Raw genomic sequence first — 26,513 nt, forward strand, 5'->3', positions numbered from 1 at the left:
AGCCCAATTATCACCAATCAACATAAGCATCTCCACAAATCACCAAATATTACAAGGTACTCACAGCGCCCCCTTCTGGTAGGGGCAGTATGACCCAATGTTGCCTCCAGGATAGAAAAGCCAGGCATTCTCCACCGGCCCCCCCTCAAAACTGTCTTCCAGGAGAGGGGGGGTGTGCAGGGAGTTGCCGTCGATGATGAGGTCATCAATCACCCACACTTCCTCCTTCTTTCCTGCAGGGGGCATATTGTGTCAGTGTGTGTGCATGTGTCTGTGTGTGTCTGTGTGTTTGTTTGTGTGCGTGCACGCACCTGTATATGCATGTGTGTGTGTCTGTGCGTGTGTGCATGAATGTGCATGTATGTGAATCTGTGTGTGTGTCTGCACGTGTATGTGTGTGTCTGCATGTGTGTGTTTGTGCGTGTGTATGCATGTGCATGCGTGCATGTGTGCGTGTATGCATGTGTGTGTCTGCGTCTGTGTGCGTGTATGCATGTGCATGTATGCATGCGCGTGTGTGTCTGAATCACACCTTACCATTATTGTAAGGCTGCCAGAGCCGGAAGCGCGTGGCGTTGGTCTGGCCGCTGTGGGGGAGGGGCAGGTGCAGGAACAGCGTGTCGGTGGACGTGGGGAAGTAGAACTCGTCCAGCAGCAGCCAGCTGATGCCCCCGTTCACCGAGTACTGCAGGAGCACGGAGTGGGACCGTTCTGGGACTCCTGTATCCACAGACACGCACAGGGACTGGGGTTACTGGGCCACCAGCGTCATGGGAGAGGCGGACAGGAGCGATGGGAGATGCAGACCCACCCTTGGTGATGAACTTGAAGGAGAACTGGATGTACAGAGCACTGGTGCAGTCCAGGTCGCGGGACACCAGCATGCGGAGCCCTTCCTGAGTTGGGGGGGGGGGGGGCAGCAAGGGTCAGTGAGAGAGAGCAGAACAGGGGAAGTGGGTGAGAAGCCAGTGCAGGGAGTGGGCAGGCGTAGGCAGACCCAGCTATGAAGCAGACTAAATTCAATAAATGCATTTATAATTAAGGCAGTCACAGTCACTTCTAAGTTTTGTTGGAACTGTTTAGTGTGGCACAGAAAAGAGAAGCCGATGAGATGAGGCCCCAGAGTGATTCACATCTTACATTTTTCATGTTATTTGGTTAGCAGATGCTTTTACCCAAAGCGACGTACATTTAGAGGAAGCAGCGTCAGACAGTCCCTGCAGCAATTAGCATTTAAGGACATCACTCTGCTGACCCTTGAACCAACAACCTCCCGATCATAAGCGCAGGGTCCTAACCCACTGAGCCACACAGCTCCCTCCATACCCACCCCTTTGAAAATGAGTGCCGTGCCAGACTTGAGCGGCTCCCCGCTGAGGGTGCCCCGCTCGGCCCCATACACCTCCGGCCACTGCTCCCCCCGCAGGTTCTCGTTGAAGTCCTCCTTCAGCATCGATGGCAGGGGCATCAGGGGAACGCAGTGTGGGCCCCCGTAACCACGGTCACACCTGAGGGGGGGGGGCAGAAGGTCAGAGGGCAGCGTCGTCAGAGTGCTGCACTCCAGCGGAGGCGGGGGGGTCACTCACACGCAGCGCCCGCCGTCACACAGGCCATGGCCAGAGCACATCCAGGGGCACCCAGGAGTGAGCAGCACATTGTCCAGGGCCCAGCCATCTGCCCCGGGGCTGAAGCTGGTCTGGATCCAGCGGAACCGCGTCCTGGGGGAGCTGGCGAGAAAGGCAGACGGTCTGGGTTCCATTGCTGGCTGCATGTATGCAACCCCCTGAGACGGCAGTGGGTGGAGCTTACTTGGCCACACTGGGCAGGTAAACGGTGACCCTTTTCCAACGCGAATACTGGGGGGCGCTGTAGATGGAGCTCTGGGTATAGCTGGAGCAGCCGATGGCAGGGGGTACGCACTCGGGGGTGAGCAAGGCCCAGCGGCGCCCCCCATCTGTGGAAAACTCCAGGCGGACACCGTGGGACACCGAGGCGGCCTTGCTGCAGCCCATGCTGAGGTCGAACTGGAGGAAGGAGGAGCCAGACACCTCGAAGTCCCAGGTCTCCACGTAGCGGGGCTTCTCTGTGGGGTGAGCAGACACACAAGACCGACACGTAAACACACAGAGGCACGTCAGAGACGCACAGACAGAGACACACGGTAAACAGGCAGAGCACAGACACAAGACAGACAGGCAGAGGCACACGATAAACAGGCAGAGTACAGATACAAGACAGACAGGCAGAGGCACACACACAAGACAGACAGGCAGAGGCACACACACAAGACAGACAGGCAGAGGCACACACACAAGACAGACACGTAAACACACAGAGACACGTCAGAGACACACAGACAGAGACACACGATAAACAGGCAGAGCACAGACACAAGACAGACAGGCAGAGGCACAGACACAAGACAGACAGGCAGAGGTACAGACACAAGACAGACAGGCAGAGGCACAGACACAAGACAGACAGGCAGAGGCACAGACACAAGACTTACAGGCAGAGGCACAGACACAAGACAGACAGACAGAGGTACAGACACAAGACAGACAGGCAGAGGCACAGACACAAGACAGACAGACAGAGGTACAGACACAAGACAGACAGGCAGAGGCACAGACACAAGACTGACAGGCAGAGGCACAGACACAAGACAGACAGACAGAGGTACAGACACAAGACAGACGGGCAGAGGCACAGACACAAGACAGACAGGCAGAGGTACAGACACAAGACAGACAGGCAGAGGCACAGACACAAGACAGACAGGCAGAGGTACAGACACAAGACAGACAGGCAGAGGCACAGAGACACGTCAGAGACGCACAGACAGAGACACACGATAAACAGGCAGAGCACAGATACAAGACAGACAGGCAGAGGCACAGACACAAGACAGACAGGCAGAGGCACAGACACAAGACAGACAGGCAGAGGTACAGACACAAGACAGACAGGCAGAGGCACAGACACAAGACAGACAGGCAGAGGTACAGACACAAGACAGACAGGCAGAGGCACAGACACAAGACTGACAGGCAGAGGCACAGACACAAGACAGACAGACAGAGGTACAGACACAAGACAGACGGGCAGAGGCACAGACACAAGACAGACAGGCAGAGGCACAGAGACACGTCAGAGACGCACAGACAGAGACACACGATAAACAGGCAGAGCACAGATACAAGACAGACAGGCAGAGGCACAGACACAAGACAGACAGGCAGAGGCACAGACACAAGACAGACAGGCAGAGGTACAGACACAAGACAGACAGGCAGAGGCACAGAGACACGTCAGAGACGCACAGACAGAGACACACGATAAACAGGCAGAGCACAGATACAAGACAGACAGGCAGAGGCACAGACACAAGACAGACAGGCAGAGGCACAGACACAAGACAGACAGGCAGAGGTACAGACACAAGACAGACAGGCAGAGGCACAGACACAAGACAGACAGGCAGAGGTACAGACACAAGACAGACAGGCAGAGGCACAGACACAAGACTGACAGGCAGAGGCACAGACACAAGACAGACAGACAGAGGTACAGACACAAGACAGACGGGCAGAGGCACAGACACAAGACAGACAGGCAGAGGCACAGAGACACGTCAGAGACGCACAGACAGAGACACACGATAAACAGGCAGAGCACAGATACAAGACAGACAGGCAGAGGCACAGACACAAGACAGACAGGCAGAGGCACAGACACAAGACAGACAGGCAGAGGCACAGAGACACGTCAGAGACGCACAGACAGAGACACACGATAAACAGGCAGAGCACAGATACAAGACAGACAGGCAGAGGCACAGACACAAGACAGACATACAGAGACACAGAGACACGTCAGAAACGCACAGACAGAGACACTCGATAAACAGGCAGAGCACAGATACAAGACAGACAGGCAGAGGCACAGACACAAGACTGACAGGCAGAGGCACAGACACAAGACAGACAGGCAGAGGCACAGAGACATGTCAGAGACGCACAGACAGAGACACAAGATAAACAGGCAGAGCACAGATACAAGACAGACAGGCAGAGGCACAGACACAAGACTGACAGGCAGAGGCACAGACACAAGACAGACAGGCAGAGGCACAGAGACACGTCAGAGACGCACAGACAGAGACACACGATAAACAGGCAGAGCACAGATACAAGACAGACAGGCAGAGGCACAGACACAAGACTGACAGGCAGAGGCACAGACACAAGACAGACAGGCAGAGGCACAGACACAAGACAGACAGGCAGAGGCACAGACACAAGACTGACACGTAAACACACAGAGACACGTCAGAGACGCACAGACAGAGACACACGATAAACAGGCAGAGCACAGACACAAGACAGACAGGCAGAGGCACAGACACAAGACAGACACGTAAACACACAGAGACACGTCAGAGACACATAGACAGAGACACACGATAAACAGGCAGAGCACAGGCACAACATAGAGACACAGAGGCACAGACGCACAACAGACAGGAAGAGGCACAGACACACAATGTGCAGGATGTGTGGACTATGCCCGTCAATTGCCGTGGTTCCAGGTTCGAGAGCCACAGCAGCAGAGTGGGACTCACTGTCTGTAGCCTCGCCGCTGAAGGTGAGCGCCGTGTCCAGGGACAGGCAGTCCACGGTCACCCGACCACCCTGCACGCGGTACCAAGTGTGCCGCACTGGAGCAGGCCCATCAAACTTGTCATGGAAGCCCGTCCTGGAGCTGTCGTTCATCCCGATCAGGACATCGTCCAGAGCCCACTGGGCCGAATGCTTCCCTGTGGAAAGCAAGAGAGAGAAGGTAGCGGGTTTTATGCCACCGTCTCCCTACCGCCTGGTACCCATGTCCAGAGGTCAGAGAGATCGGGGCCCCTCACCCTGCTGAGGCTGCCACCAGCGGAACACCGTGTGGGCAGTTTTGGCCGGAGACGGAAGCTCGATCGTCACAATCTGTGGCTCCAGAAAGGAGTTGTAGTCCAACTCTCTGAGAAAGTGCCACTTCACGCCGTTGTTGGTGGAGAACTGGACAATCACTCCTGCGGGCAGAGGACACCAGCGGTGAGCAAAATCCAGGCTTTGAAAAATATGTTCAAGATGACAGAATGACAGCTGAGTGAAAAATAGTGGAGGGATGTTATTAAATTGACCAGAGGTCATGTTTGACTTAGTTCCACAGATCCACCACATGATGGCAGCAGAGTGCCTCAGCGATATCAGTATCTGGTTTACAGATTTTGTGCTTTTCGCATGCGATGTGATCGTTACCTTCATTTCGGGAGCGGGGCCTGGTGCACGCGGAGCCCATGCTCTTTCCACCAATCCGTATGTAGAACTGAACCAGGCTGTAGAACACAAACGCTGTCTGAGATGGGGAGCTGCTCAGCAGGCAGCTCCAGGGCGGGTCGGGGGGCTTACTGACCGGCTGTTCGTGGTGTCCAGGGGGACAGTGCGGGCTTCTCTCCTCCCAGCAGCGCCGAAGTAGAGAGCCTTTCCGTCCGCGATGGTCCCGCAGCCGGCGCCCACTTGGGTGCCGAACAGACTCTGCCAGAGAGGGCTGAGTTTGCCCTCAAAGTCTTCCATGAGCTCTGTGGGGCTCGGCTGGGCGGGAACACAGCTGTCCTGCTCCACTGCGACGGCCGCCCACATACACGCACACACACGCACGCACACGCACACACACGCACACACACGCACACACACAGACACACACACATAGGTTTGTAATTATATCTTTGTAAGAACTCTCCATTCATTTGTTTGGAGAAACTCTAATCCCAACATGACAACCTTATCCCCTACCCAGTCCCAAGCTTAACCATAAGTAACCAAACAAAATACGAGACTTTTGGCATTTTTACTTTTTTGATTACAGTCACAGATCTTTGTGGAGACCTGAGAAATGGTCCCCGCAACGTCAAAAAACAGGTTTTAATTACATTTTGGGGGACATTTGGTCTCCACAATGTAATATAAATTTAATCCACACACACACACACACACATACACATATGCACATGTGCACACACACACACACAGACACACGCACACACACATATATGCTCACATGCACACACGTACAGACACACACACACACACACACATATACACACACACACACGTGCATATGCACACACACACACATGTGCACACACACACACACACATACACACGTGCATATGCACACACACACACAGACACACAGACACACATATGCACACGGACGCAGACAAACACAGGACACAATCAGATCACAGCTCCTAAACCCCCCCCCCCCCCACAGTGTGAAGAGACTGAGTTCAGTAAAGGTGCTGATGTTGAGATTTTTTTAGCCTTTAATATTAAATATTAAATATTAAATATTAAATATTCTTCTTCTCTTTCCTCCATCCGCTGCCTTTTCACTTAGCAGAACTTCTCGCTTTCTTCTCAGCCTGCTCATGACTTGTTTTGCAGGCGATTGGCACGTACCATACAGCAGTGTTTCTCAAGCTGGTCCTCAGGGACCCCCAGACGGCCCACATTTTCGCTCCCTCCCAGCTCCCAGCCAATTACAAATACCAAATACCTGGTTCAGGTGTGCTGAGACCTGGGAGTGAGAGGAAATGTGGACCGTCTGGGGGTCCCTGAGGACCGGATTAAGAAACGCTGCCATAAAAAGCATGGAATGGTATGTACCACTGAGGACCATGGGGGGCAAGGCACGTACCATTGAGGACCACGGGGTACGAGGCACGTACCCACAAAGGGGCTATACATACCTGTGTAGCCCATGTCACAGAAGCAGACCCCTGAGATGCAGTCCCCGTGGCCCCCGCAGTGGTTGGGACACGGCTCTGAGATGTACACCCCATCTAGGGCGAAGGGGGGGGCGTCTCGGTGCACGCTACTCTCCTGGAACCAGCGGAACCGCGTCTTACTATGGGAAAGGAGGTGAAGGAGATACTGTCAGTTGAAAGTTAAAGAGTGACATACACACATGCGCATGTTTGTGCATGTCCGTGTGTACGTCCCTACACCTCACCTGGCGGCCACGCCACGTGGTATCACCACGGTGACCCTGCTCCACCGCTCGTAGTCACCCGTGTTGTATACGCTGGGCTCCTGAAATTCGCGCCCACTGCCCTCGCAGGCACCCCCTGCTGGTGAGCCGGGGTAGCAGCTCTCCTGGACCAGAGCCCAGGTACGGCCGGCGTCGTGGGAGTACTGTAGCAACACCGGGGCCAGTGGACTGAACTGGACCTCGCAGCCGATGTTCAGCTTCAAGCAGCAAGAGACGGGAAGGAAGAAACAGCAATGACAATTGGGTCATTCTCACAAACTCACTACCGTAACTTCTCCTCAATGTCTACACTGTTGATTTTGCCTCTGGGCTGATTAATCTGTATTATAAAATAACCTCTTATTTCGGTAAACATTCAATCAAAAGTAGAGCAAAAGTCATGAAGATGAGAAAGAAAATGACAAAACTAATAAAAAATGGGGCAAAAAATATCACTGAAATTTATTTGTTATTTATTGAGGGTTACATACAATAATGTTGTAAGATTAAAAAATAGTCTGTCTAGTTTTGTGTTATTTGCTCTTAAAACTGTTACACCAATGAGATTTTTGGCTAGCAATTTGGCAAAAAGTCATTAAACCAGAGCAATTAATAATTTTAATATACTTGAAAAGTTAAGGTGAACACAAAAAAATCCACTGTAATTACTTTTTTATTTCTCAGATTGTGAGACTGACCCAGTCACAGGTCAGAGGGATCATTTTGGGACTGAATGTCTACAGTAGGTCTGGACACCACGATCAGGCTGAGTGGCGGCTGAGTAACCTGAGAGCCCAAAGGAGACCCCCCACCCCCCACCCCCCGAATACCTTGAACTGCAGGGTGTATCCAGGTCGCAGGGACAGGTCCCGAGTGACGGCCACGCGATCCCCGTCGGAGCGGCCGAACACCATGGCGGAGGGCGTGGGGGCACAGAAGCTGCCGTTGCCCTCCTTATCCATGCCCTCATTGCCCAGACGAAGCCAGACACTCATCTGATTCAGTGGGTAATCAAACGCCGGCTTCTCGTAGAAGTTCTGGGGGGGGCAGCAGGTGTCACACTCAGGCAGCGGACAGACAGCCTTGGGGGGATTTGACCCGCGGGGGACCACCCACCCGCAGCCTGGAATATCTTCCAGGCGCTGACCATTGGCTAATGATGAGGTAATGATAAGGTCAACCCCTCTGTATGAATTATGCCCCTCTTTGCCTGCAGGCCCCTAACCTGGGGAAGGGTGGGGCTGGCCACGGGGACGATCTGCTTCTCCCGCTCGGACAGGATGATGATGTCATCGATGGCCCACTGGTCGTAGCCCTCGCCAGAGTGGAGGGGCTGCCACCAGCGGAAGCGTGTGCTGGCCGTCTTGGCGGCTTGGGGCAGCTCGTAGTGAACGAAGCTGTGGAGGAAACAGGAAGAGGAGGGTCTCTCTCTGAACCAGCGGCACTGCTGACCGAGGGGCTTCTTCAGCACACTGCCGCTCACACCGTTTCACGTGAAAGGTATTGTACAATGTAGAATGTATGATGTATGATGGTAATCACAGACATTTCTAACTTCAGCTTTGTTATTAACTTCAGCTTTTCTGCGCACAGGGAGGGAAAAAGAATTTGACCCCCTGCAGAATTCTTACATTGACCCATTAATAAACAAAGGAGAAGTCTGTAATTTCACTGGTTTATTTTAACAGCAAAAGACAAGAAAAAATCATTATGTAACAGTTACCAACCAATTTGTCATTTATCCAGGGAAATACGTATTTGATCCCTTGGAACACATGCATTAGTACTCGGTGAAATAACCATCGTTTGGAAGCACAGCTGTCAGATGTTTCTTGTAGTTGGTCCCCAGGTTTGCACACAGCTCAGCAGGAATTTTCCTCCACTCCTCTTTGCAGACCTCCTCCAAATCTTTAAGGTTTTAAGGCTGATACACGAATCTTCAGTTCCCTCCATAGGTTTTCTATGGAATTAAGGTCTGGAGACTGGCTTGGGGCCCCCCATGACTTTAATGCTCCTTTGTTGCCTTAGCTGTATGCTTAGGGTTGTTGTCTTGCGGGAGGACCCTCCTGGAATGCATTTTCAATGTCCTGGCCGAAGGAAGGAGGTTCTCATCCAAGATTTTACGGTACATGGCCCCATCCATCTTTCCTTTAATGCGGTGCAGCCGTCCTGTACCCTTGCTCTTCCCCCAAAGCATAATGCTTCCACCTCCATGTTTGACAGTAGGGATGCTGTTCCTGGGGTTATAGTCAGCATTCTTTTCCCTCCATACAGCTCGAGTTTGATCTTGTCTGACTACAACACATTCTTCGAAGCCTCACTGGATTTATTTAGGTGTTCACTGGCATACTTCAGAAGGGCCTGAACATGGGCCCTCTTGAGCAGGTGTTCACTGGCATACTTCAGACGGGCCTGAACACGGACCCTCTTGAGCAGGTGTTCACTGGCATACTTCAGATGGGCTTGAACATGGACCCTATTGAGCAGGTGTTCACTGGCATACTTCAGACGGGCTTGAACATGGACCCTATTGAGCAGGTGTTCACTGGCATACTTCAAACGGGCTTGAACATGGACCCTCTTGAGCAGGTGTTCACTGGCATACTTCAGACGGGCCTGAACATGGACCCTCTTGAGGAGGTGTTCACTGGCATACTTCAGAAGGGCCTGAACATGGCCCCTCTTGAGCAGGTGTTCACTGGCATACTTCAGAAGGGCCTGAACATGGCCCCTCTTGAGCAGGTGTTCACTGGCATACTTCAGAAGGGCCTGAACATGGACCCTCTTGAGCAGGTGTTCACTGGCATACTTCAGAAGGGCCTGAACATGGCCCCTCTTGAGCAGGTGTTCACTGGCATACTTCAGATGGGCTTGAACATGGACCCTATTGAGCAGGTGTTCACTGGCATACTTCAAACGGTCTTGAACATGGACCCTATTGAGCAGGTGTTCACTGGCATACTTCAAACGGGCTTGAACATGGACCCTATTGAGCAGGTGTTCACTGGCATACTTCAGACGGGCCTGAACACGGACCCTCTTGAGCAGGTGTTCACTGGCATACTTCAGACGGGCCTGAACACGGACCCTCTTGAGCAGGTGTTCACTGGCATACTTCAGACGGGCCTGAACACGGACCCTCTTGAGCAGGTGTTCACTAGCATACTTCAGACGGGCCTGAACACGGACCTTCTTGAGCAGGTGTTCACTGGCATACTTCAGACGGGCCTGAACACGGACCCTCTTGAGCAGGTGTTCACTAGCATACTTCAGACGGGCCTGAACACGGACCTTCTTGAGCAGGTGTTCACTGGCATACTTCAGACGGGCCTGAACACGGACCCTCTTGAGCAGGTGTTCACTGGCATACTTCAGATGGGCCTGAACACGGACCCTCTTGAGCAGGTGTTCACTGGCACATTGATTTGTACCTGTTACATAATGATTTTATTTTGGTTTTGATGGTTTGTTTTGTTAAAAATCTATCTTCTGAATTTAATAATAAACCTACTAGTGAAATTTTACGCTTCGCCGTTTTTATAAATGGGTCCAGTTAGGGATTCAACAGGGGGTCAAATAATTATTTCCCTCATTGTATGTGGGTGGGGCCTGCAATGGACTGACAGCCCATCCAGGGTGTGCCCAACTTCATGCCCGGTGCTGCCTGACGTAGACTTCAGGTCCAACAACCCAGGAAGGATAAGTGGTTGGAAGATGGATGAATAGATGGATAAATGGATGGATTGATGGATGGATGGTTTGATGGATGGATTGATGGGTGGATGGATGGATTGGTGATGATGGATGGATGAATAGATGCTGCTACGAAACGCAAAGACTCTGGGCTGTTTGTAGGTCTTTTGCTAATCACTTATGGCTATCTCCAGTGTGAAATTAAACTATAATTGAGTAACAATCTGTTTACTGGAGAGACTCGGGTAGTTTGAACACAAAGGAGCTGCTCGAGGTCTTCACAAACAGGCTCAGGCCTGACGCCTTCATCATTCTCTCCCTTTATTAGTGTCCAATAAGCCACGCCCCCTCGGCACCCCTGCCCTCCCTCACCGGGGCTTAGTGAAGTCCGTGAAGTACATCTCAGCGATGAGGCCCCAGCTGATTCCGCCGTCATTGCTGTACTGCAGCAGCACGCCCTCCTCCCTGCTGTCGGCATGGTTACACTCCGCCCAATCCCCACCCACACGCAGGTAGAACTGCACATACTCCGCCCACTCGGTGTCCAGGTCCCAGCTCACCAGCTGCCTCAGCCCATCCTGTCAGCAAGAATGGGACACACATGCCAGAAGAGAACCCTCTTGGCATTACTGTGTGAGTAATACACAGAGTAAATCGTGTTTCCAGTGTGCCAGTGTCCCAGTGGGCGGGACGACAAGGCACCCACACCTTGCTGAAGTAGAGCGAGGATCCGGACGAGATGACCCCACAGCCCTGGTCGGGGGTCACCACCTCTCCACCAATCACCTCCTGCCACGACGTGAGCAGTGCACCCTGGGATTCGAAGTCCGAGAGGATGCTGGAGGCAAGTGGAGACGAGGGATGACAGTCTGGGCCTGAGAATCCATCATCACACCTAAGAGAGGGTGAAAGGAGGAAGAGCAAGTGCCTGTTATTATTTTCATACATTTTCCACTGAAAAAATAATCAAAATAAATAAACTTAACTCAAGGAGCTCAGAGGTGACAGTAAGGGCCTGAGATTGCTTGGTCAGGTACACTGTGCTCTGTTGGTTGGTATATCCACCACCCACCACCCACCTGCAGTGCGCGTGGTCGCACCAGCCGTGCCCCCGGCACATGTACGGACACTGCTGCCCGATATAGATGTCATCCAGGGCCCAGTCGTCCTGCTCGCCGTAGTAGTTCTGGATCCACCGGAAGCGAGTGGCACTTGACCTAAAGCCAGCAGCGAAAACAGGCAAACAGCCCTTAACAGGAGGATTAAGTGCAGGAGCTGAGAGAAAGGCATTGTGGGAGCCCCAGGCGGTGTGTAAACCGCGGGAGGATGATCGCATATCTCTGTGTACTGATCCCTCTGCTCCGCCGCGACTCTCAGTGATGATTCCTGTGACAGCTGCCATGCGTCCGTAATGCTGAGCGATGATCGTTCTGCTACCCCGCCAAAGTGATTTATGGATGCTGTCTTCACAGTGCCTATCCCAACATGCCTGACCGCCATGTGCCGATGGGGTGGGGTTTGCGGACTGAGGGAGTGGGCGGGGCCACATGCTTCCCGCTTCATTGGCCGTCTGAGCTATTGCACAGCGACCCCTGACCCCAATCTGTGCTCAGCAAGCTGAAGCAGCCTCCTTAATCTGCATTTACATGCCGGAGCACCGTGAACCCAGAGCGGAAGGCACTGAATCAGGATTCTGTCATTTAGAAGTCGAGGAGGGGGCAGAGGGGGCAGAGGGGGCAGAGGGGGCTCGGGTTTGGAAAATATGTCTCCATATCAAGGCATCCCTTAAAAAACTGGGTGGGGAGGTTTGAGGGTGAGAGTTTCCTACTGGGAGTGTGCTCCCTGGAGTGCACAGCATCCATCTTTGACCCAACCTGGAATCTGAATTTGTTCCTTCTTTCTATAAAAATGAAAGTTAAAAAAAAATATTCTCAACTATTTCAGCAGCTAGGTTTTTTTTGGATCAAGCAAGAACCCCACCCTGGGAGCTACAGGTTAGTCCGTAGCCGCTATGCCACCTGCAGGCCGTCATGCGGCATGTGATCACGTGACTAATGGAGTTCTGGGAAAGGTTCCCAACACATGCAGTGGGCGTGGTTTGTGCCCGTGTAAGTGCCTTCCTCACCACGTCTTGTGCGGCAGTGGCATGGTGACCCTCCTCCAGTCGTTGAACTCAGAGGGGTGGTACACACTGGGGGCCGTAAACTCGGGGCAGCTCGGCATCCCGGGCAGGCAGGCCTGGAGGGACAAAACGACATGCCGAGGTCACACGAGGTCACACGAGGTCACACGAGGTCACCATGTGTCTGCTACGTGCAAACATCTGCTTCAGAACCCCTGCTGGCCGTTGTGGGTGGGGCCTCACCTCTTTAACCAGGTGCCAGGTGAGGCCATGGTTGGTGGAGAACTCCAGGCGGACCTGGGTGTCGATGTTGGGAGACGGCTCTCGGCCGCACCCCATCACCAGGGAGAACTGTACGCTGTAGGAGGCGCCGATCTGCATGGACTGGGTCTCCACGTAGCGGATGCTGGAGCCGGGACTGGGCGGACCGGAGAAGCTGAGGGAGGGGGCAAAGAGGAGCCAATGAGCAGCTGGATGAAGACCCCACAGGTCTTTTCAGTGGTTTCTTATTGGGTGATCAACAGCTGTCACCTCCGAGGTCTGAGTCGTTGTGATGAGATTTATGCTGCCGTGTGTTTTACGGAGGACAAGGACCAGCCAGGGATTTCATGTACGTTCTGTAATTGCATTTACTTAAGCAGAAGCTTTTATCCAAAACAATGTACATTATTTAGAAAGCAGGGTGATTTGGGGTTAAGGGCATTCCTGAAAAGCGGGGACCCAACAGTGACATCACTCTGCTGACTCTGCATTCTCCAACCGGCGACCTTCTGATCACGGCATGCAATCCTAACCCCCTGAGTGACACACTGACAGCGGACGCAAGTTATACCACATTACCCAGTCCTGAAGGATATCAGTAACCCCTGACCTTATCCACCATGCAGCACTCAGGCGGTGCCCAGCTCTAGGTACCTCAGAGTCCAGTCATGGTCACAATAAGGCTGCACGTGTCCCAGGTAGAAGCCCAGGCTCTGGGTGACGTCCAGAACATTGCTGAAGTCCAGGCTTATGGTGTTGAAGAGCACCGAGGTCATGGAGATCTCATCCAGCGCCCACACGTCCTGCCCACGGCCAGAGTGGTACGGCTGCCACCAGCGGAACTGCACTCCAAACTTACGGGCACCGGGCGGCAGTTCCACTGAGATGATCCTGGAGGGGGTTAGCCAGGCGTGAGCCAACATCACTCAGTGTAGGATCACCTAGGCTCTTCCACCATGCTCCCCCCTGAAGCGTCACCCTGGAGACTCCACGCCACCCGTTGCACTATGTGCTCAAACCTCGTTTGTCTTCATTAAGGCCAGAGATGGTGCTGAGTAACTCAGTGGGTCCCAGTTAGCACTGTCTCTAGTGGTGTGGAACTGCCCTTACCAGACAGACAGACAGAAAGACGCATACACACACACACACACACACACACACACACACAAAAGAACAGGCACACTGACATAGATACACACAGACACACACACACACACACACACACACAGACAAAGATGCACACACACACACAAACACAGACACACACACACACACAAAAGAACAGGCACACTGACATAGATACACACAGACACACACACACACAAACACAGACACACACACACAGACACAGACACACAGACACAGACACACACACAGACATATATACAGACACAGACATAGATACACAGACCCAGCCAGACAGAGATACACACACAAAAATGCATAGATACACAGACACAGACATAGATACACAGACACAGACATACTGTAGATACGCAGACATAGATACACATGCACACACAGAATGGCCGCCTCACCTGGGCTCGTGGAAGCCCTGATAAGCATAGTGCTGCAGCAGCGTCCAGGTGATGCCGTTATCTGACGAGTAGTGGAGCAGGACGCCCTCTCCTGGCTGATCAGGGGCAGGGCAAGAGCTCAGGGTGCTGCGACTGCCCAGTCTCAGGGTGAACTGGAGATACCTGTGGGTACAAGTGGGGCATGAGACCAACAGAGAAAGAACAAGGAGACCAGGGAGGCACCAGGGAGGCACCAGGGAGGTGGTCTTGCATCCCCCTCTTTCACTAAGGAGGGCGGTAAAATTTGTACAGATTTTTTTTCTCAGCACAGTGAACAAATCAGCAATGAAGCATAAAAAACCCAGCAAATGACGGACCCTCATATGGAAATAAACATGTCAGAGGCTCCCTGCCTCCATCAGCGAGCGCATTCATCTCTGCCCTCCTGCAGACGCACGGCCAAGCGGCTCCAACCCGCTGCATCTGCAGGAAGCGGCTTTAATGGCGGCCAGCATGCCAGCTGCGGGGCGGCTCTGCATGCGCTCGGGGTGGGGGGGCTGATATTAAACACAGGCATCAGGTGGCTCAGTGCAAGTCCAGCTGCGTGGCATCAATCCTGCACAGACGAGCCCCCCACACCTCCCTAAATCAGCAGCCCCTCCCCATCTCCATCCATCTTTTGCACCAGGAGGACAAACGCAAGCGGGTGACAAAAGAGTGGAAAACAGACTGGCTTAAATTTGGGGGTGGGGGCTACCTGGCTGTGTCAGACACACTGTGTATCTTATGGGCGATCTCAGATCTGCCAGCTGCAACACGAATGGCATTACGTTTGTCTATTGCCCAAACATTCCGAACTCCAAACTGATGTAAAATTGAGAAAGCAGGGTCACATGGTTCCTGAAGCACCACCCCAGTGAAGCACCACCCCAGTGAAGCACCACCCCAGTGAAGCACAACCCCAGTGAAGCACCACCCCAGTGAAGCACCACATCGGAAGTATCAGGGTCCTTTTGTGGCCCAGGGATCAGTATCCTTCCCTGGACGCCTTCAGAGTCTCGGTTTCCATCATCCCTGGATATCGGTATCTCCGTGTGACCCGCAGTGTCACTAAATGACCAGCACGCCTCCCCCTACCTGGCCTGGCTGCTGTCCAGCGGCGTGGTGACCAGGTGCCGCCGGGTGTCACGGTTGAAGACCAGCGCCTTGCCGGCGGCCAGCACGCCGCAGCCGAAGCTGACCTCGGCACCGCGCAGTGAGGAGAAGCTGTGGTATGACGAGAGGCGTGTGCTGGAGAAGCCCTCCGACAGAAAAGCCGGGAAGTTCTGAGAGGCCAGTTCACAGGCGGGACCGCTGAAGCCGGGGTCACACCTGGGGAGGGGCGGGGGAGCATGATCAGGTCACCCTCCTACTCTGAAAGCACCTAAGCAAGCAGGTGTAACCAGAACAAGAAAAGGCGCGATTGATCTGGGGTTCGATGGCTGGCAGACACATACTTGCAGCCAGTACGAGAGCAGTGTCCTCTCCCAGAGCAGAAGCGGAGGCAAGACGGGCCAATGTACACTGCAAGACAGGAAGACAGAGAGGGTTGGGGGATTAGTCCTTCCAGAGCATGTGGTGTACACTGCAAGCCTGGAAAACAGAGTGCGAGGATTATACACTGCAAGGGATTAGTCATCCATATGGGTGATGTATACTGCGAAACAAGCATACAGTATTTAAGAAAGTACTCTTTCAGTACAATGTGATAAAAACTGCACGACAGGCAGTGTGTGTAGGAATAGTCTTTCCTTAAATTGTGCTATACACTGCAAGATAGGCAATATGAGAGGGATCAGTCTATCCATGGGATATGACGTACACTGCAAAGCAGACAAGCAGACAGCATGTGGGGATTAGTTATTCCCCATTCAATGTATATTACAAACAGACTGACAGCGTGTCAGGGATTAGTCCTCCCTTAGTCAGACATGCAGTGCCAGACAGACCACGAGCGAGGGATTAGTCCTTCTTTAGTAGACGTACACTGCCAAACAGGAAGTGTGCAAAGGGATATGTCATTCCTTACTCAGTGTATACTGAACCACACACAGATGGTGTGTGAGGGAGTTGTCCTTCCTTGGGTATACATTGCAAGACCAGAAAGATATTTTTGTGATATGCATGATGAAATTGCAGGTAAAGATTTTTATTGAGAAAAGGAAGGTTACAGAGCACATGTGCAGTTTATGGGGAATGAACTGCACCGTTTTAAGCCGGAAGGAAACTGCCTACCATTGTCAATGGCCCACATGGTGTTCAAGCCCAGCCCAGTCTGTTTCCAGCGGAACCGTGTGCTGTCTGTCAAGGCTGCATTGGGCAGAGGAATGGATACCCTGGTCCACCTACAGGGGGAGATATCAAAAATAAACATAGGTTTGCACACTCAAAACAGTGACACAGGCCACACAGACGCCCATAGGCTAAAGGCAGAGACATACTGACCCACTGTAGTTCTCAGAAGAGTAGATGGTGCTGTGGGCCAGGTGGGGTCCAGCGCAGAGTTCCGGCAGACACTCAATGTGCAGGAGGGACCAGGAACGACCGTGATTGGTGGAAAACTCAAGGCTGACACTGTGACACCCACATGACCGCAAAAACACATCAGACACCGAAATCTTAGCAGATCTGTAGGCCTGTATAAGCTACAATCTACGGAGAAACTGATGCCAAGGCGTATTATTTTAACACAGCTGGTCGTGTCTCTGTTCATAAATGGGACAGCAGGTGCTCAGTGAAATACGAGGTGTGGAAAAGATGGGGCCTGTTTGACAGACACCTGCAGCCATATGCACAAGACATAAGGAGCTGTCCTGGCATCTGAACGCAGCATTAATCGGCCGTTTGCTCATGTAACAACCAACAGCAGAGACCAGGAATCTTGATGGGGCTGCACTTGCTCAGCCACTGGCAGCAGGTGTGTGTGACATGAGGGTAAGCAGAGGCACCACGGCCACTCTACCTGTTGGCTGGCTGGTAGGAGCCGCAGCCCAGGTTGATGGAGAACTGGGCCACGTGCGTGTGGGTGCTGGGCAGCAGGGGCAGCAGCTGCATGAAGTCCACAGCCCAGACATGGCGGTGCAAGCCACCATGCATGCGCTGCTCCAGGCAGAAGCGTGTCACCGGGGTCTGCAGGCTTGGGGGCAGGGCCACCGACACCACCGAGGGGGTCTGGAGACACACGGGGACAGGCTTACTCTCCATCACCTAGAACCATCTCACTGTGCTGAGCAGCCTTCTGTGTATGAATCTCACTGTGCTGAGCAGTGTTCACTGTGTAAATCTCATTGGGTTCAGCATTGCTTACTGTGAGCCCTGTGTAAATCTCAGAGTAACTCTCACTCTGTTGAGTAGCATGCTCAGCTTGCCTCATACCTGGTAGGAGGAGTAAGGCAGGGTGTCCAGGATCACATGCTCCCTCCGGCCTTTCGATTGGCCAAAGAGGATGACGTCATTCTCATGGGACTCTCCCGGGTCACACTGTCCACCACCTGTCATACAGCACACATATGTGCACATTAAAAACACACATACAGACAGACAAATACACACACACACACACACAATGGCAGACCATCGTAAGACTTATGGTCCCAGACAGGACCTCGGGGCAGGGGGAATCACACCCATAGTGTCAGTGTAAAAAAGGTGCCCAGTTAATGTGAAGATAAACCCGCAGCTGATGGACCTCAGACTGGAGCAGGAAGATACTCACCCATGACAAAGTGGAAGCGCAGGTTCCCGTAAGAGGAGGTGTCCAGGTACGGGGTGCAGACCTTCCTCTCCCCATCCCGCAGGAGGACTAGCGCGGATCCTGACTCCACCTCCCCACACTGGGTCCCGTACACAGCACCCGTTATATCCCAGCTATAGGGGGAACAGGACATCAGGTCAGGGGGGCACTCGACACGCCCAGCTGGGCCATGGACTCTCATCAGGGGGGAAGTGGCTCAATGAGTTAGAACTCAGAAAGTTGTCAGCTCAAATTCCACACATTCTATTATAGTCCTGTTTGGTCTGGGTAGCTACACGTCTTGCTGGTGGGGGCCATCCTGACAACTGCACCCCCCCAGCCCTCCTCTGCAAGCTTGCGGGCAGCTTGAAGTCACAGGAAGGCTTTCCTCTCCTGCTGCTCTCCTCAGTCGGCACAGTGTGTGCTCAGGACAGGCCTGTCGGCTCGAACCACCCCTAATTGCCGCCGGTCTCCGGCTAACGAAGGCGCCCGGTCCCCCACTCCCTTGTTACCACCGGTGACACCCCCCCCGCCTGGTTCCCATCACATCTGCCTGACTCCTTGTCACCCGGAGGTCCCCCTCTCGCCCGGCCGGTGCTCCTTAATGAACGTCACGCCTGTCACCCAGTGCTGGCTGCCTTCTCCGCTCTCCAGCTCTCTCTGCTCCCCTCCTCGATGGAGACCTGTCACCTGCAGCTGTGCCCAGGCCTCATCCTCTCATTAAATGCCTGCCCAATACTGCCCCCCCCTCCAGTGCCACTGCGACAGGCGAGCAGTGGGGCAGCAAGGGAAACATCTCGTTAACGGCGCCGGGACAGTCATCATGGTGTGCTCGCTGTGGTCCGATCCGCACGAGCGACGGTCTGGCCGTGTCAGAGGCTTGTCAGCTGCCTCATCCCCCCCCCCAACCGCTGGCCACCCTGTTTCCAAACATCGACGTCCCGGCAAATCAGAGACCGCTTTGTCTCAGCACCTGTCACCGTGATTACTCATGCCTGGCGTGGAAGACGAGGTGAGGCAATGAACAACAAGCAATGGCGGGAGTTTTGGGGCCCTAGGAGCCTGGATGCATGTCTGGTGCATCACTGGAATCCAGGCACAATTGTACAATTCTTTTAAGTTGGGGAGCATAACTGGGAGCACAATTCACACAGAGGGGCTATCCTTATCATTAGCCAATGATATGTTTGAATCGGAGAATGGTGGGGGAGGGGGCCAATCAGCTTCCATCTATGACCCCACCTATGTATTCACCCCCCTGCTGGCCTCTAGATAAAGGCAGTAAGTCTCCACATGCAGGTCTTACTCGAGGTAAAGTAAGAACCACCACATTCAGCTCTAAAATTTCTGTAGCTGCAGGAATGTCTTGGATAAAAACCAGATGTGTACAGGGATCAGCTATGAATGCTGTCTTAGCGCCCGTGTTCAGTGTCAGCCGACGTGTTACAGCAAAGCGGAACGCTGCTTTAATACCCGTGTTCAGTGTCAGCCGGTGTGTTCCGGCACCGCGGAATGCAGCCTTAAGGTTTGTGTTCAGTGTCAGCCGGCGTTTTCCAGCACCACGGAACGCTGCCTTAGCGCCCGTGTTCAGTGTCAGCCGACGTGTTACAGCAAAGCGGAACGCTGCTTTAATACCCGTGTTCAGTGTCAGCCGGTGTGTTCCGGCACCGCGGAATGCAGCCTTAAGGTTTGTGTTCAGTGTCAGCCGGCGTTTTCCAGCACCACGGAACGCTGCCTTAGGGCCCGTGTTCAGTGTCAGCCGGCGTGTTCCAGCACAGCGGAGCGCTGCCTTAGGGCCCGTGTTCAGTGTCAGCCGGCGTGTTCCAGCACAGCGGAACGCTCCCTTAGGGCCCGTGTTCAGTGTCAGCCGGCGTGTTCCAGCACAGCGGAACGCTGCCTTAGGGCCCGTGTTCAGTGTCAGCCGGCGTTTTCCAGCACCGCGGAACACTGCCTTAGGGCCCGTGTTCAGTGTCAGCCGGCGTGTTCCAGCACAGCGGAACGCTGCCTTAGGGCCCGTGTTCAGTGTCAGCCGGCGTGTTCCAGCACTGCAGAACGCTACCTTAGGGCCCGTGTTCAGTGTTCAGAGTCAGCCGGCGTGTTCCAGCACCGCGGAACGCTCCCTTAGGGCCCGTGTTCAGTGTCAGCCGGCGTGTTCCAGCACTGCAGAACGCTGCCTTAGGGCCCATGATCAGTGTCAGCCGGCGTGTTCCAGCACCGCGGAACGCTCCCTTAGGGCCTGTGTTCAGTGTCAGCCGGCGTGTTCCAGCACAGCGGAACGCTGCCTTAGGGCCCGTGTTCAGTGTCAGCCGGCATGTTCCAGCACTGCAGAACACTGCCTTAGGGCCCGTGTTCAGTGTCAGCCGGCGTGTTCCAGCACTGCAGAACGCTGCCTTAGGGCCCGTGTTCAGTGTCAGTCGGAGTGTTCCAGCACCACGGAACGCTGCCTTAGGGCCTGTGTTCAGTGTCAGCCGGCGTGTTCCAGCACCACGGAACGCTGCCTTAGGGCCCGTGTTCAGTGTCAGCCGGCGTGTTCCAGCACCACGGAACGCTGCCTTAGCACCTGTGTTCAGTGTCCGCCGGCTTACCCGACAGGGGGGATCTCAAATTCCTCTTCCTCGTAGGTGCGGCCCTCCTCACGATGCAGGTCGATGTCACGGGTAGAGGCGAAGCTGGGCCCCCCTGCCTCGTTGCCATGGAAATACAGAGCGTTCCCCTCCGACTGGCAGGCATGCTGAAAGCCAGAGAAGTTCACAGGCGTCACAAAGCCCAGGAGCATATCCGGCATCTGTTTAAGCATTTTCAGGATCCAGGAATGATAGCTAATATCAGTATCATGGGGCTTAAGGCCCTGCTTCCGTCTAGTGCAGAAATCAAATCAGCGTCAAACAACGTTCTACGCTCCAGGAAAATTGCACCTTGACAGTGGCCCCTGGGAAAAAGAGCCAGTTGGCAGTATCGGGTGGGTCCAGGTTCTCCTCCAGCAGGGGGGGCCGGTGAGCCGCGTTCACCAGCAGCACGTTATCCAGCCCCCAGCAGGATTCATAACCTTCGGGGCCAGGCTGTGGCTCCTGGGCCCAGCGGAGACGCACTCCCTCTCCACGGGCCTGGACGGGGAGGGGGACTAGGTGTACTACTGTGCTGCGGTTGGTGGGGGCTCTGTAGGGTGTGGGGGGGGGGGAGCATTCATGAGATTTAAAAACACATGGTGCAGCTACTAGCACCATCCTATTATTGTCTTTGTTCAGTTCAGCACTCCAGCCTCAAACACATTCCTTTTAGTTGTTTTCACCACATAAATCAAAGAGAAAATCACAATAACTCACTCAGCCCACAGAATACATGTTTAAGAACATTTTATGTAAGTTCTTTGGATTACATGAGGACTGGTTGAGTTTTGGTTCCCAACACTGTGACATATGATGAGGAAGCCTGACTTCAGCTCATTGGCGGTCTCATCTCATACACAACAAAAAAGGACTGGGTACGTTTTGGAAATGCACTCTTCAATTCAGCAAGTCAAGGAACCCACAGACAAAATGCATGTCTGGTGTGCCGGTGTAGTCACGTGATCTCAGATGTAGCCATGACGATAGCAGAAAACATGCAGGGAAAACAAAGAAGAAGTGAGAGTGCAGGGAAAGGAGGAGAGCAAAGACGAATGGGGGGGCATGTGCAGAAGGCGAAGGGGACAGGTGAGACAAGGGGAGATGGGCAGATGACAGGAGAAAAGGTCGAATGGGGGGTAGAGGATTAGAGGAGGAGAAAAGGTACAAGGGGAGGACAGAAGAGGGAGAGTAGAGAGCACAGGATGAAGGAAGAAAAGAGGGAAAACCAACCTGATCCAGTCCAAGGCGAACCAGTCATCAGAGCCATTGAGACTGAAGGAGACGGTGATGCGGGGATCCGAGTAACTGAAGCGGCAGAGGCCAGAACCTGCCAGAAGGGAAGCTGGAGTGAGTCACGCTGGGCTGACAGGACCTCGGGGTGGAGGGAATCACAACCGGAGAGTCAGTGTCTAAAAGGTGCCCAGTTCATTTGTAGCTAAACCCACAGCCGATGGATCTCAGACTGGAGCACGAAGGCACCCCATTGACCTGCAGCGGGGGAAGGGGCGGAGCCCAGGACAGGAAGGATCACCACGGAAACGGCAAGTGAACCCCCCAGCCTGGCAGGTGAAATGGCCCCACCCTGGTTAGCATCCTGTATGGTGCACAAGCCGTTGTTGCGCACTGTGTGCGGTGGCGTGTTAATGATCACTAAATTCGAATTTATACGAGCATAAGTCATGCCAGTATGTCGAGGCGGCTCCAGGGCTGCAGGAATGTGCATCTCAGAAAGCTACATATACAGACCAGCCAGGACTTCTGTTGGACATACTCACCCAGGGCAAACTGCAGGACTGATGCCATGCTGGTGTTCAGGGGCACGGTGATCTGTTGGGGACAGACACATGGAGGTCAGCCCGCCTCAGTCACACACCCTCCACTCTTACATGTGTGTGTGTGTCTGCTATGTTGTAAATGGTTGGAACCCAGCCGTGCGGTTCTGTGTAACCGGGGCGGCAGGACAGTACCAGCTCCCTCTGTCCGAAGGGCTCGCAGAACATGACCGCCTTGCCGTGTATGAGGACTCCACACTGCTCGCCCACATCACAGTTGCTGCACTCGGACCTGAACAAGGTCAGGGGGTGAATAGTGGAGGGGATTTTTTTTTTGGGGGGGGGGGGGGGGGGCAGGTCAAACGGAGGCGAAACTCTAAGGAGGACAAACCTAAATGCCAATGAATGTAAACATAAACGCCTCACCAGAGATTCGGGTCCACAGCCCCCAGCTGGCCGGAGTCAAAGTCGTCACGAAGGATGGCGTGATTCGTGTGGATCTCAGCTGTGCGAGGTCAGGGAGGGTCCGGGGAGAAAAAACCTTTAAAATCTATTGTTCCACTTTTAGTTTATTATGTTAATTAGTCATTGCGTTTAGGTTGGTACGCAAAAAAAAGTAAAGAACTACATTTTGTTATTCTGCGACAGCGCGGTACAGCTGGCCCCGTGTTTAGCAATGTTGAGTGAACTTACCCAACGCAGGCCTGACCGGGGACTCCGTGGGAGCTGGAACACAAGCAGAGAACAACATCACCACACTGTAGGGGGGGCAGAGGGGGGTGGGGCCACACCTCAGGGAGCATCGGGCCTCAACGCAGCATGGTTAATACATGCGTTTCCTCAATCAGCCTACGCAACAGTATTTAAAGAGGGGGCACAGCAGGTAACAGGTGGAACATGTTGGGGGCTGATCCAAGTAGGCCTAATCCGATAAGCGTGCTCAAGTTACGGTAAGCCGCACAGCTGATTCATCTCCACTCTAAGCCAGATCCGGTCTCAAAGTCCGGTAAGCCTGCCTATACCCCCCCCCCCCCCCATACCCCACCCCCAAGATTAACCCGGAGAGTGTTTCTGATGTAATCCTGCACGACATCCCTTACTGTCCGGATATCAGGCTCCTGCAGTGGAGGGGGGTGTAGGAGGGGATTCAAAAAAAAAAACATTCTGGCTGAGGGAGGTGCTGGAATTTCACGGAACTGTAGGGTCCATTTTGGAGCATTATTGCTAATAATCTGTGAAACCTCTAAGCTCCTTTTGACATCATTTCCTGTTGTTCATAATCACTTCCTGTCAGTTAGCAAGTCATGGTGTCATGAAGAGGATTAGCCAACCTTGTTAGGGCATCCTAAATTCTCATAGTCTCTGTATACCCTCTGCGTGACTGTCTCTCCTCCTTCTGACAGCTAAAATCCATCTTTTTTCCTCATTTACACATCCGTTATCACTTCTGCTACCACTGCCTACTAATGCCCACAGCTTATGATGCTGTTATAGCAACTGAGCAACTTAACATTCAGCATTACTCTCTGATAGTCAGCGGAGAGGGCTATCTGTACTCACAGTACCAGGCAAAAGTCAAAACACACTTACTGAAAAGATAATGACCCAATGCGCACCTGGAGCTTATGTAAGTTCTGTATTATCCTGTGAATAAGCAAAGAGATGCAGCGCTGTGACAGATGACCTGACCCCCTCAATCTCCCAACCTAAACCCTATAGTTCTGGTTTTGGGATGAGTCAGGTTGAAGAGAAAGACCAAGGGATCCAACCAGTGCCCAGAACTTGGGGAAACTCCTTCAGGGCTGTTGGAGAAGCATCCCAGGTGGCTACATGTGGAAGCTGGTTGTAAGAATGCTGAGTCTGCAATGCTGCCATTGAAGCAAAAGGGGTTAATTTGAAGAGTCTAAAATTTGAGAAAAGTTTGAGATACTGAGCCTTTCTCTTGGTCACCGCAGTATTTGACATGTATCACTTCATTGACTTGAGGCCTGTCTCCTAGTAGGTGAATAAGACAGCTAAAATGAAAGTGCATTAAAGGTAGCTATATCCAGGCTTCTGACTAAAATTCTACATAGATTCAGGTGGAAAAATAATCCCAAATTATCTGCAGCTCTACCACAAGGGGGCACTATTATTCCCTCTTCAAACAGCTGAATCTGGCCGATACCTTCATACCCCTAGGATAGCCTCAGATCTGAGCACTCCCGCAGACCAGCGGCAGAAGCTCACAGGCTCTGCGAGTCTGATTTTGCTTAATTTTGCTGGGATGAAGTGGCACTGAGGGCAGGGGGGGGTATCGCTGAGGATGTGGGATTCTCGAAAGATTGAGAAACTTGAAGGACTCTCAAAGGATGTGTGGCTTTTGGAGAATGACATACTCTTTGATGATGTGCAATTCTAAGAGGATGTGGGACTCTCTGAGGATGTGGAACTGTCTGAGGGCGTGGGACTCTCTGAGGATGTGGAACTGTCTGAGGGTGTGGGACTCCCTGAGGAAGTGGGACACTGATCATGTCAGAGTCTTTGAGAAGGTGGGACTCTCGGAGGAATTGAGTTTCTCTGAGGGTGTGGGACTCTCAGAGGGTATGGGAGTCTCTGAGGATGTGTGACTCTCAGAGGGTGTGGGACTCTGAGGATGTGTGACTCTCAGAGGGTGTGGGACTCTCTGAGGAAGTGTGACTCTCAGAGGGTGTGGGATTCTTAAAGGATGTGAGTCTCAGAGGGTGTGGGACTCTCTGAAGAAGTGTGACTCTCAGAGGGTGTGGGACTCTGAGGATGTGTGACTCTCAGAGGGTGTGGGACTCTCTGAGGAAGTGTGACTCTCAGAGGGTGTGGGATTCTTAAAGGATGTGAGTCTCAGAGGGTGTGGGATTCTTAAAGGATGTGAGTCTCAGAGGGTGTGGGTCTCTCTGAGGATGTGTGACTCTCAGAGGGTGTGGGTCTCTCTGAGGATGTGTGACTCTCAGAGGGTATGGGTCTCTCTGAGGATGTGTGACTCTCAGAGGGTATGGGTCTCTCTGAGGATGTGTGACTCTCAGAGGGTGTGTGACTCTCTGAGGATGCGTGACTCTCAGAGGGTGTGGGTCTCTCTGAGGATGTGTGACTCTCAGAGGGTGTGTGACTCTCTGAGGATGTGTGACTCTCAGAGGGTATGGGACTCCAAGAGGTGAGTAAGGCTGTTAAACTAGGCGGCTAGCCCAGATTAACTAAATGGCACTTGCTCAGGGGCGCTACGTCCTCTCGGTGGCGAGGGGGTCACTAAGCATGGCGACCCCCCCTAACACACACCATCCTATTTACGAATATCATTTAACAAGTTAATATGATTTAATATATAATATATTTAACATGACTGTATACAGTCCTTCTAATATGATAATCACTGAAAAGTCTATGTGACATTTCTCTCCGTTAGACGGCAGGATTTCTGACGTCATGCATCCTGTTGTCCAGGGCACTTTATACTCTTAATCTGGCCATGAATGTGTCTTGAGCTGTTTGAGTGAGTCAGCGCATGCAGATAAGTGCATGTACAGGCACTCAGGCAGGAGCCTGATTCATTTCCTTCAGCTTGTGGTCCAGCTGGAGGGGCTGGTGATCAGAGACTCTTCCGCCATTCCAAAGCAGGGCAGTAAATTCAAGCTGGGTTTCACAGATTGGACCTCTGATGCCTCTCAAGGTCCCTGAGAG

At 53.0% G+C, this 26,513-nt stretch overlaps 1 protein-coding gene across 3 annotated transcripts in view; it reads right to left on the reverse strand.

Moving 5' to 3' along the window:
- The window catches only part of reln (reelin), a 97,853-nt gene that overhangs the window by 17,051 nt on the left and 54,289 nt on the right, over window positions 1–26,513 (reverse strand). For 2 of the 3 annotated variants that reach the window (XM_049019581.1, XM_049019573.1), the window contains exons 5-39: window positions 23,517–23,549; window positions 23,250–23,328; window positions 23,019–23,115; window positions 22,827–22,878; window positions 22,282–22,378; window positions 21,361–21,601; window positions 21,031–21,176; window positions 18,428–18,579; window positions 18,088–18,203; window positions 17,675–17,883; window positions 17,158–17,286; window positions 16,948–17,057; window positions 16,170–16,236; window positions 15,811–16,044; window positions 14,695–14,856; window positions 13,811–14,047; window positions 13,139–13,331; window positions 12,899–13,011; window positions 11,853–11,990; window positions 11,482–11,668; window positions 11,146–11,351; window positions 8,306–8,477; window positions 7,911–8,117; window positions 7,063–7,298; window positions 6,800–6,957; window positions 5,461–5,668; window positions 5,307–5,383; window positions 4,919–5,077; window positions 4,625–4,819; window positions 1,810–2,083; window positions 1,587–1,727; window positions 1,331–1,508; window positions 812–896; window positions 538–720; window positions 65–233 (exon numbers count right to left, since the gene is read on the reverse strand). In XM_049019581.1, the coding sequence (XP_048875538.1) occupies window positions 65–233; window positions 538–720; window positions 812–896; window positions 1,331–1,508; window positions 1,587–1,727; window positions 1,810–2,083; window positions 4,625–4,819; window positions 4,919–5,077; window positions 5,307–5,383; window positions 5,461–5,668; window positions 6,800–6,957; window positions 7,063–7,298; window positions 7,911–8,117; window positions 8,306–8,477; window positions 11,146–11,351; window positions 11,482–11,668; window positions 11,853–11,990; window positions 12,899–13,011; window positions 13,139–13,331; window positions 13,811–14,047; window positions 14,695–14,856; window positions 15,811–16,044; window positions 16,170–16,236; window positions 16,948–17,057; window positions 17,158–17,286; window positions 17,675–17,883; window positions 18,088–18,203; window positions 18,428–18,579; window positions 21,031–21,176; window positions 21,361–21,601; window positions 22,282–22,378; window positions 22,827–22,878; window positions 23,019–23,115; window positions 23,250–23,328; window positions 23,517–23,549 (5,440 nt within the window). Of the gene's footprint in view, window positions 1–64; window positions 234–537; window positions 721–811; window positions 897–1,330; window positions 1,509–1,586; window positions 1,728–1,809; window positions 2,084–4,624; window positions 4,820–4,918; window positions 5,078–5,306; window positions 5,384–5,460; window positions 5,669–6,799; window positions 6,958–7,062; window positions 7,299–7,910; window positions 8,118–8,305; window positions 8,478–11,145; window positions 11,352–11,481; window positions 11,669–11,852; window positions 11,991–12,898; window positions 13,012–13,138; window positions 13,332–13,810; window positions 14,048–14,694; window positions 14,857–15,810; window positions 16,045–16,169; window positions 16,237–16,741; window positions 16,792–16,947; window positions 17,058–17,157; window positions 17,287–17,674; window positions 17,884–18,087; window positions 18,204–18,427; window positions 18,580–21,030; window positions 21,177–21,360; window positions 21,602–22,281; window positions 22,379–22,826; window positions 22,879–23,018; window positions 23,116–23,249; window positions 23,329–23,516; window positions 23,550–26,513 lie in introns of those variants that run through there. The other variant, XM_049019591.1, reaches the window with a different exon arrangement.

The sequence above is a fragment of the Brienomyrus brachyistius genome, chromosome 1, assembly GCF_023856365.1.
Source record: "Brienomyrus brachyistius isolate T26 chromosome 1, BBRACH_0.4, whole genome shotgun sequence".
NCBI classification, from domain to species: domain Eukaryota; kingdom Metazoa; phylum Chordata; class Actinopteri; order Osteoglossiformes; family Mormyridae; genus Brienomyrus; species Brienomyrus brachyistius.